This window comes from Dermacentor albipictus, unplaced genomic scaffold, assembly GCF_038994185.2.
Source record: "Dermacentor albipictus isolate Rhodes 1998 colony unplaced genomic scaffold, USDA_Dalb.pri_finalv2 scaffold_29, whole genome shotgun sequence".
Classification (NCBI taxonomy): Eukaryota; Metazoa; Arthropoda; class Arachnida; order Ixodida; family Ixodidae; genus Dermacentor; species Dermacentor albipictus.
Genome location: NW_027225583.1, coordinates 3271148 through 3282593, shown reverse-complemented (window position 1 = coordinate 3282593; position 11446 = coordinate 3271148). Strand labels below are relative to the sequence as shown.

The 11446-nt window shown below is 45.9% G+C and overlaps 1 protein-coding gene across 2 annotated transcripts; it reads right to left on the bottom strand.

The window, feature by feature from the left end:
• Positions 1-369: 369 nt before the first annotated feature.
• Positions 370-11224, bottom strand: LOC139052704 (uncharacterized). 2 transcript variants are annotated; one of them, XM_070529756.1, is made up of 4 exons: positions 11051-11224; positions 8803-8964; positions 5363-5452; positions 370-559 (listed from the first exon to the last, which is right to left on the bottom strand). In XM_070529756.1, the coding sequence occupies exons 1-4, from the start codon at positions 11159-11161 to the stop codon at positions 482-484; spliced, it is 441 nt and encodes a 146-aa protein (XP_070385857.1). In that variant the 5' UTR covers positions 11162-11224; the 3' UTR covers positions 370-481. The 2 variants fall into 2 exon arrangements, with proteins under 2 accessions (XP_070385857.1, XP_070385858.1); XM_070529757.1 differs by having other exon boundaries at positions 8803-8910.
• Positions 11225-11446: the final 222 nt, after the last annotated feature.

The window sequence follows — 11446 nt, the reverse complement described above, 5'->3', positions numbered from 1 at the left end:
CCTTACCTACCAGAAGTTAGGCCCAGATACGCCCTTATGGAGTGAGCGCGGCTTGGGGCGCCACGATCGTCTGTCTACGGTAAACATCTAGAAAACGTAAATTGCTGGCCCTTTATAGATCGTATTGCAACTCATCTATCTGTGGTGTTTAACGAAACATGATGATCCACAACTCATAGGAAAGGGCAAGGCCCTGTCTCCTTCACGTTCAACGTTTGCGCTACATCACCTTTGCGTTGCTTAGTCCTAGCCTCCTCCACATTACATTATAGGAGGCATACATTGGAATTATACATTACATTAATGTTAATGTGGAGGTATGCATTACAGCGGGGACCGATAGTTGTCGCGTGCACTCTTATGGCCGTTAAGAGAAGCGCACAGTACTGCGCACTTTTATTTACAATTACAAATGGCATATAAAGTCCGCGAAGACGATGGCGCGTTCCAGTCTGATCCCATGGTCGCGGGTGCTCCGTCGTCACCTTTCGTAGTAGAGCTTGTAGGTCGCGTAGGCGCAGTGGAAGGCGTGCATCCCACCCGTCATCAGGCCCACCATCTGGTGTTTGAAAAGGTGGGCACGTGACAGCACGATTGATTCAGCAGTCTATTTATTGACTTGAATATCCCGAAACTAACACTGGGCCATATCAAAATGCAGAACCACAGACATGACAATAACAAACCAGTTGATTGATTGATTGATTGATTGATTGATTGATTGATTGATTGATTGATTCATTCATTCGTTCAGTCATTCATTCATTCATCCGAAGTAACATTCTTGCTATAGGGAGACACCGCAGGACTCTGGGATGACAACAAAACTATTGACTCATTCAGTGTTTGATCGCTTTAATTTAACATCCGAAAGTGACACTGATGCTATGTGGAGACCCACATAACGGGGAGCTAAGGATTAATTTGTACCACCTTGGCTTCTCACCGATGAGCGCAAATCTAAATACGCAAGCACAACTTCGTTGCACACCGTTTTGGAGTACTCTGGGAATTAAGCCTGCATTGTCTTGAGGGCATAATAAATGAAAGAAAATGGAACAAAAGCACAAAAGTTCCGTAGCCCCTGCAGTGACCACTGGGGACCCTTTCTTCTCAAAGGAGTGCCGTATCATCCAACGTGACAAAATATTCAAACGATGGTTCGGTTAGTCGGTAAGCGGGCGTAAATGAACCATGCATCATAAAAAAGCAGAGTTTAAGCAGGCACGTAACATAGAGACCCCTGCCGGCTGTTTTATTTATGTAGTAGTGTGGTATTGTTTATTAGTGCATTATTCAAAGGGACGCTTAAGAGAACAACATCATTTTGAGCTGTGTCAATAAATTGCCCTTTTACAATACTAACCAAGCCATGAGAAGCGTGTTTCTCAACCTTAATTTTTTTGCTAGGTGTCATTCTTGCGGGTGCGAGAACCACGTGACCACTATACTTGTGTGTATGATGTGTGTTAGTATACTTCGAAACAAGCGCAGCCTGCAATATAGATATAGGCGAAATGGCTTCTACAGTGATGCGAATATAATCTCTTGAGGTCTAATCTATAGGTCTAAACGGTATACTTTTTGGGGGACTCTCTGCAAACGCCTCTATGAGCGGAATAACGACTCGTATATTGCATCCTTAGAAAAGAGCGCCTCCGACTGGCTGGTGGAAATTTTGGCAGTGTATCCGCAAGCGCTCTTGTAAACGGGGAGTGCGTTTTCGCCTGCTCGACTCTGGCGGAGCAGAAGTCCAAGCAGTCGCGGTATGTTTTGCTACCAATTTCTCATCCTTCTACAAAGCTTCACATCTCAACGCTGGTGTTCATGAGCAGCACATGACGGTTCCCACATCGAGCGCTGTGTTTTACGAGAAGCTCATCAGCGAATGCCTGAAGCGCTTGTAGACTTCCCTGTACCGCGGCCCTGATGGCATCCCCTCCGCAATCCTAAAAGTTTACGGCAGTATATCTGCCCTAGTATTGACATCTATATTTAATAACCCTTCGAGCCCTTCCACTTTCCCTAACACGTGGAAACCTGCTCACGTTCTTCATGTATTTAAGTCTGGCTGTAAAAACCGATGACTCTAGTTATCGCCCGATTTCTCTTCCGTGTGACACATCTAAGATTATTTAGCTCGCTCTTCACAGCATGTGGTCTTTTACGGTGAAGGACACGTCGATTCCGAATCAGCTTGGCTTTCTCACCAGCCGCTCCACTATCACAAATTTCGCGAGTTTCATGACACAGATCTCTGCGCCGGTACTTCAAAAGGGGGCAAGTTGACGCCCTTCACTGTGACCTTAGCAAAGTTTTTGGTGTAGTCAACGCCACTCGCTGCTTCTGATCCGAGCTTAACGCGCTTTTGTGTTGACTCGGCAATCTCTTGCGCAGTTATCTTCTTGGTAGATCACGTTATGTTAACGTGTGTGGCCAAACGTCTTCTTTTTACGTGGCAGCTAGTGTCGTCCCTCAAGGGTCACTGTTAGGACATCTCCTTGTATTTAATCTTTAGTAATGACCTTCTTGCCGCTATGAGGAATTCTTCTCTCATTCTACATGCCGATGACATGAAGAATTTTAAGGAATTTCTTGCTGTTGATGACTGTCGCAACCTGCAGCCTGACCTTTTCCCTATCTTTTAGTAGCTCGGACACAATGACCTCACCTTGAATGCTGCTAAGACCTAAATTGTGACTTTCACTTGCAAAACAGCATGCATTATTTTTTTTCTTATTCTGTAGATTCTGTACCACTGTGTAAGGTCTGTGAGATCAATGATCGTGGCGTACTTTTTGACACAGTTACACTTTTCTGCTCACGCTAGACGCGTCGCAATGAAAGGTATGCGCTCTGTGTGCTATATTTGCAGACTAACTAGGGAATTCAGTTCTCTTACACCGTTCCGTGAGCCCGGAATTTTGTGCACAACAATCGGACTTCTTCAACTCAAATAAGCGTTGGTCGGCTAGAATGGCATTTCCAGGTCCAACAGTGACCTTATATATCGGGTCCAGAAACAGTTTCTAAGAATATATCATCACCGCTTTGCTAACAAAGACATTGGACGTCGATATAGCACTATTGGATTATTGGCATTGCCCTTACTTCGCTATCAACCTAATCGCGTTTAGCTTCTGTTTCTTTTCAAACTACGTCAAGGTATCTTCACCTGGCCCGAACTGCTCAGTTGTATGATGTTTCGTATTCGGTGCAACCTCACCAGAGAACACAGATCTTTCCATGCTCCTGCCTGTAATTCCCGACACTCAACTGTCCACAGAATACTGAGGCTTTTTAACGCGTTGTCTTTTCACAGTTTTACATATTCTTCAACTTTCGTTCTCCTCTTTATTCTTAGTTACCTTGCGTTGTTCTTTTTTTTTGTGCGTGTGTGTGTGTGTGTACACTGTTCTTTTAAGAGGAAGCTTTAGCTCGGGTGCTCCTTTATAATTACATGTAAAAGGAGAATTCGTTTTTCTCGACATCCATTGCTTAACGTTTGACGACGTTTGTTGGATCTAAAACAAAAATTTTAAATCTAGCAACTGTTGGTTCCGAATTTTCGATTGAGGTCCTCAATTTTTTAATAAAAGATTGTCCAAAATCAAAAATTTTCAGAAAACGAAACTATCAAGTTTACAACTCTAACTGAGCAACCAAAAATGATAATACAATTCTGGGAATCGCATTTAATAGTACATCTAAAGCGGACAAAATTCATGTGTTACATGTGAATCTCAAAGAAATTTAGTAATACGTAAATACAGCTTTTGCAGAACCCTTGTAAATAACGTAAAAAATCCACCTAAAATATGAAATGACATATCAAATTTGTCTGCTTTCCATGGTCTAATGGATGCCGTCTACAGAAGTGCGACATCTGCTCTTGGTGTAGAGCTATCGATTTGTAAACTTCATGCTTCTCTATTTTTTTCAAATTTCCGAATTTTTGATAATTTTTGTAACGAAATTCAAGACCCAAATCAAAATTCCACTTCCAACCGTCACTAGAATTAGACTTTCTCACTGAAATTAAACAAATTTCATTAAAATCAGTCCAGGGGCTATCTGAGAAAAACGTTCTTGCGTTTTACATGTATTTGAAGAGGCGCGTCGGAGTTGGGCCCGAGATAAATCTTCCTCTTAACAATTGTTTTATGTACACTCTTTTTATGCACACTCCTCTCTTAAAAATTTTCTTCTTATTCAGTTTTTTCACTTCTCATTTCATGCAGTCTTTTTTGTTTGTTTTTTGTGTATTCGTGCGCCAGTACTCAGACCTTAGGGCTATTCTTGGGCTTGGTAATTGATTGATTGATTGATTGATTGATTGATTGATTGATTGATTGATTGATTGATTGATAATTCCGGTAGCGAAAGGAAGAAGCAGCTCGATGGGCGATACACGAGTCGAGTGCTAGTATGAACAATATGGGCGCATCGAATGTAGGCTGGTGATGTGATAAAGGAAAATTGGGTACCACAAAACGTGAGAGTGCCACTGAAGACGGCAATATAAGTAAATGTAGTAGTGATGACAGTTCGCGTGAAAGAACATCCGGGTACCCCGTCCAGCGAGAGCTTACGGCTATTACGTCACAAAGCAACATGACGTGCAATATGCCGAGTTAGACGACGATCAAATGAAGGCGGCGGCTGCGACAACTCGCTGAAGGCGCTTGGGCTACCGTGTCAACTGAAAGTGTGACCCAAGCAATGCGAAATAATGTGGTGACGGGACAGCAAGCAGGCCTGCAGAGTATCGCCAGTTCTTTCCATCTGTATTATATGGGCGGTTCTTGAGCTTCGAGCGATACTGCTCTCTCCCTCGCTCGTGCTTTGCGTTATACAATTCCCTTACTTCGGATCACACCGCACTTCTTCACTTTGGACACTGTCTGCCTAACAAAACAATCCCGTACGCTGTCAATGTCGTGGCTACTCCGTGATCCTCTTAAGGAAGCTTTAATGTATCCCTAAAATTTACTGGCCATGTCCACATCGTCTGAATCGCACTAGCAAGGAAACGTGAAATCGTTGGCCTGCCTATGAAACACACACACACACACATACACACACACACACACACACACACACACACACACACACACACACACACACGCGCGCGCGCGCGCGCACGCACGCACACACACGCACACACGCACACACACGCACACACACGCACACACACACGCACACACACACACACACACACGCATACACACACACACAAACACACGCGCACACACACACGCACAAACACGCACACTAGATAAAAAGCCAGAAAAATGCAATAAACACATAACTGCGTGCATCTTGCGCTACTGTTGACGTTGGGCGGCGAAGACGAACTTACCGTAACCAGTTCTACTTCGTGCGACTCCCGGACCAGCGTGATGCAAGTGAATATGTACAGGACGCCAGCCGTTCCATGGAATATCACGTACTGCGAGTGAGCGGCGACAGACGTCACAAAAGATCCTCTCACAATTGTTCACCACGTTTCATGGGTATGCCTTATACCTGCGAGATTTGCGCACTGCCAATCGAAAAGGACCGATCAGCTGATTGGCTGAGTTTCCCCGACAGAGTTAAGCGAGTACTCACACGACATTTTCGACTTGCCGTTTTTTTGTTGTTGTTGATGAAATGAAGGTACTATAGAGCTCGCTATCCAAGAACAAGCATTGGCAAACGCCAGTGCGCCGTAAATATTTCGCCTATAATAGTGTTCTACGAACCACTTTCTACGAACGAGTTGCGAAATGAGGATGGCCGCCACTTACAAACGGTCTACATTCTGTACTATAGGTTTAGCGTTATATATCCAATAAAAAGTCACAGTTCCGCCCGAAAGGCGAAGCATCGATTGCGATAGCAAATTAGTTCACAGCTATACGAAGTAAAGATAGTTGTTTTATCAGCCGCATAAACTTGGGAACATTCGCTTACCAACTGAATCAACAAGCATGCTGCCAGCGCGCACAAGCAAACATGACCACGTCACACTCGATGAGCGCGGATCACTCTATGTTAAAACGTTGGCGTGAGCAAGCGCGGCAGCAGCGGCGAGCGAAGTGGCCTTCGTGCGGTCTATCGCTTCAACGTATGGGCGGCGACGACACAACGCGCACAAAGGTACGAGCCGTCTGCAGAATCCTTTCAAGACACGGCGCGCGCAAATGCGCGCGGCCGTGCAAAGCACGCACTTGTTCGCGGAGTCGAAGCCGCCCCCTCTCCCTCCCGCGCTGCCTCCCCGCTTTCCTCCATATATTGCGCGCGAGAGTGAACCGCCATCGTCAGTTACCCTTGCGCCCTGTCGCGAAGTGCGCAGTTGCCGCCGGAGCACCCCTCCCTCTCTCCCTCTCTCCCATCTCGCCACGGCCCATCGCGCGACAGAAGACGGTGCGTTTGCTCTCCACTTTCTTCCTTATCCCTCAAGAGAAAAGTTTATAACAGCTGTGTCTTACGAGTACTCACGTACGGGGCAGAAACCTGGAGGCTTACGAAAAGGGTTCTGTTTAAATTGAGGACGACGCAACGAGCTATGGAAAGAAGAATGATGGGTGTAACGTTAAGGGATAAGAAAAGGGCAGATTGAGTGAGGGAACAAACGCGAGTTAATGATATCTTAGCTGAAATCAAGAAAAAGAAATGGGCATGGGCACGACACGTAATGAGGTGGGAAGATAACCGATGGTCATTAAGAGTTACGGAATGGATTCCAAGGGAAGGGAAGCGTAGCAGAGCGCGGCAGAAAGTTCGGTGGGCGGATGAGATTAAGAAGTTTGCAGGGACAACATAGCCACAAGTAGTACGTGACCGGGGTTGTTGGAGAAGTATGGGAGAGGCCTTTTCCCTGCAGTGGGCGTAAGCAGGCTGATGATGATGATGATGAGGATTCTTCCTTCGCGCGCGCCAGAATGAGCTGCGGTCATGAGCTTCCCTCGCGTCTTTCCACTCGCACATGCAGCAAACGACGCGCGGCGACGGTGTTATCGGCCTTGGACTTTATACGGGACGTCACGGCGACGGCAAGAATGCACCGGGGGTGTCCATATAACTGCTATCACAATTAAAAGGCCTGTTGTTATCTGGCGAGTTTCATGCTCTGCCATGCGCGGTACACGTTTCGTGCATCAGCATACCTGCGAATAGCAGCATACACTCTTAGGCAAAGTTACACCCATTGGCTTGCCCCTTCTGCCACACAACAATAATCGTTATCTGCCTTGATGCGTTTCCTTTCTTTAACGCTGCGAGCCCGGTATTTTCCAGTAACGAACGGCACGCGCGTTATCAGCATAGAACACTTTACACCCTTTAGAGTGCCCCTTCTGATAACGCTCGTGCCGTTTGTTACTGGAAAGTTCCGGGCTCGCAGCGTTAAAGAAAGGAAACGCATCAAGGCAGATAACGATTATTGTTGTGTGGCAGAAGGGGCAAGCCAAAGGGTGTAACTTTGCCTAAGAGTCTAGAAGGTAACCGAGCGAAGCGGACCTATGCCACGTGACCACTTTCTTCCACGTGACGGTGCGCCTTCTGCGTCATGACGTCATAAGCTGCCCGCGTATCTAGAGCGTGCTAGAAAATGCTGGGAGAATGGTCGAAGCGGCGCGCGAATACGTGGAGGAGAGGGAAGTTTTTTCGCCGAACAACCGCCAGACCACGGGTTCTCTCGGTCCGTGGAAGCGGCAAGCGTCTGCTACAACTTTGATTTTTTTGTTGTTGTTGTTGCTGTTAGCCATTTGAGGAGCTAACGCAGCTGCGGTTAAATCGTACGACACTGCAAAATAATGCTACAGCGACTCGCCGCTCAAGGTATGCGTTTGTGTGTTGTAAACGACGGGAATTTATATATTTCCTTCTACGACTGCAGCTTTGCCACCGCAATGGTCCGCACTTACGTTGCCTGTTGCATACATTTCATTCCGCGCGTATAGTTATTCGGGAGTGGGGTATTATGGGTATTATTATGGTCTGACCACCGTAACACATGACGTAAAAAGCATACCGCTACATGCCAGGGTTTCGGCCATGGCGCCGGTGGCTCTGAAGAAGGCGGTGACATGGCCACAACGTCACCATTATGATTTCAATCCAGGCTATACTTTGCTGAAAAGTTGCAATATTTCGGTAATTGATTTTCTGTTTCCAAGTACAAACCGCTGTCCATATATCAAGTATATCCGCTGTCTGTATAGGATGTCCCAGCTAACGTTAGCCCAAGTGTCTAACCAAAAAAAATAATGAAAAAGAAAAAAAGCACGGTGCAAGTTACGATTTCATGTACTGCCGTGTTCGATCTTGGACTTCTAACAACGGAATACCGTATGTCTTATAATTGAATGTTGCACCGTGTTTGTTTGTTTCTTTCTTTCTTTGTTACAATTGCACGTTGACCAGTCTCTGCTTGTTTGTTTGTTTGTATGTTTGTTTGTTTGTTTGTTTGCTTGCTTGTTTGTTTGTTTGCTTGTTCGTTTGTTTGTTTGTTTGCTTATTTGTTTGTTTGTTTGTTTGTTTGTTTGTTTGCTTGCTTGTTCGTTTGTTTGTTTGTTTGCTTATTTGTTTGTTTGTTTGTTTGTTTGTTTGTTTGTTTGTTTGTTTGTTTGTTTGTTTGTTTGTTCGTTCGTTTGTTTGTTTGTTTGTTTGTTTGTTCGGTCGGTCGGTCGGTACAATTGCATGTTGCACGGTGTTCGTTTGTTACTATTCTTTTCGGTGGACAGCTTGGGCTGACGCTGTAGCCGGGACAAACGACATCGCGACGCGGAGCCAGGCGCAGCACTGCATACTCACGTAGAACAGCACGGGCAGGGTGAAGGCCGAGGTGGCGCTGAGTATGCTCGCCACCAGCATCAGGAAGCCGTTGAACCAGAAGGTGAACGACGTTCCCTTCAGGCAGCGCTGCGTAGACGAGTCCGCATGGTCCACCATCAGGGACACCGCGAGGCCCCCGCACTGCGGAGGTCACGTGCGCGCGCTGACCAATCAAATACGCGAGCGAAGGTCACGTGCGCGCGCCGACCAATCAAATACGCGAGCGCGACACAGCGACGACGGCGGCGGCGGCGGCGGTACCGCTTCGAGCTGTAGAACTTTTACGGCAGATTCACTGTTCAGTTCAGTTCAGTTTTATTTCCTTAAAGACCCCTTTGCTAGGGGTATTACATAAGGGGTGGGTACATTTGAATATACAAATATAAACACAGGTATACAGAAAAAATTGTACATGGAAGCTACATTTTCGCAAGTGCAAAACAACAGAAATAATAACACGTGAGAAAGCAAGTTAATGATTAGCCAACAAGGACACATTTTCCAGAAACGATGTCGGGCAAGTGATTGCAGCTACGTGGTGGGGAAGGGCGTCACTGACGCGTCAATCCGCTTCATTCGGAATCTACGCTGGGAGAAAAGCTTTCTCGAATCGTGTTCGAGCGAACGCCATCCATAAACTGGCACGAGGTGTGTGCGATTAGGATTTCATTTCCAACTCGCGCGATCCTTTACCACCCTGTGCCACAGGTTTGTGGTGCGCAGTAAAACGCTTTTGTAGCAATGGGGCAGGTATTGAAAACAAGAACTCGTCTATATATATATATATATATATATATATATATATATATGTATATATGTATATATATATATATAGTAGGCAAAGAGGAATTCTTCAGGCTACCTTTCCACCGTAAAGAACTTGAGTGGTGCTATGCAAGGTAAACAGAACAAGTACTTTATTTCAACAGTTTCGACCGGTGGACCGATCTTCGTCAGGGTTAACAAAAAAATGGCAGTTCGGCCCTGGTAGTGAAGACACCAGACCGGGTGCCCGGTCGTTCTCAGATACATCAAAATGTGTTCCGGAAAATCCATTCTTAATTCCTTTGAAACATGGAAGACGCGACAACTAAGAGACTTGATAAGCACCTCTTTTTACCACCGAGGCCTCCATTTCAAAATCGCACTACAGAGCGATTACACGATCAATTGTGTAAATTAGACTATTCAACTTTTTTTTTTATTGCAATGGTGAAACGGTGTATGCTAATGGAAGACTTAGAACCCATAATCTGTTCCTAACGTCTCCGAAATACAGAGATCAGATGGTGCTAACTTTTGCTGGGTAATGAATTACAGCCGATTTCATCCACAACACGCCACAACTAAGCTGCTGAAGCGCGCCGCTGTGTCACCTGTGGTCAACGTCGACGAGTGATGTATTGTTTCTTTTATGACTATTAGTCGGACTTTCGACGGAAACCTAAACCTGACCTGGCTGACGTCACCACTAGCCCCCCCCCCCCCACCCCACTTTATTCTGTTACTTCTGAGAAGTGGAGCGGTGAACTAGAGGCGCCGAACGTATTTACTACAAAATAATGCCTGGCGACCACTTCCAATTTCCCTGTTCCCTTATACACAAAAAAGTAAGAAATAAACTCCATAAACGTCCGCCGAACAAGATTGTCCGTAATGTAAGGCCATTACTCCATGCCAATACGTAATTTAATGGGCAATACTCCTTTGTGTCCGTAATAAATTACATTACGGAGTCATCATCATCATCAGCCTGGTTACGCCCACTGCAGGGCAAAAGCCTCTCCCATACTTCTCCAGCAACCCAGGTCATGTACTAATTGTGGCCATGTCGTCCCTGCAAACTTCTTAATCTCATCCGCACACCTAACTTTCTGCCGCCCCCTGCTACGCTTTCCTTCCCTTGGAATCCAGTCCGTAGCCCTTAATGACCATCGGTTACCTTCCCTCCTCATGACATGTCCTGCCCATGCCCATTTCTTTTTCTTGATTTCAACAAAGATGTAATTACCTCGCGTTTGTTCCCTCACCCCATCTGCTCTTTTCTTATCCCTTAACGTTACGCCCATCATTCTTCTTTCCATAGCTCGTTGCGTCGTCCTCAATTTAAGTAGAACCATTAATTTAAGTAGAACCCTTCATTACGGAGTAAGGGTTCTACTTGTAATTGCGGAGTAATTGTCCGTTAAAAGGAAATCGATAAACAGTAATCCAGGCCGTCGCTTACCACCTCGAGGAAGTTGAAGAGTCCGTTGACGGTGCCGACGTAGTCGCTGAAGCTCACCTCGAAGATCGGACGTCGCACGAGCACCTCCATCGTCTCGGCGGTGTGAACCATCCTTGCAGCGAAAGTGAAGAACCGTGAAGTGACACCTTGACGACGCTGACGAGCGACAAAATGACTCCTGCGCGTATCAAAAGGCGCGAGCGCGCCGCCGTCTTACAGCGTGCACATCGTGCACTATACACTGTAATATAACTTACACCCTTGAAGGGGAAAAAAGGTGTAAATGTGCGCATAACTCACCCTCTTAGGGTGTGATTTATATAACTGACACCCTAAGGGTGCGAGTTATAGACACATTTACGCCCTTTTAACTTAAAGGGTGTAAATTATTTGACA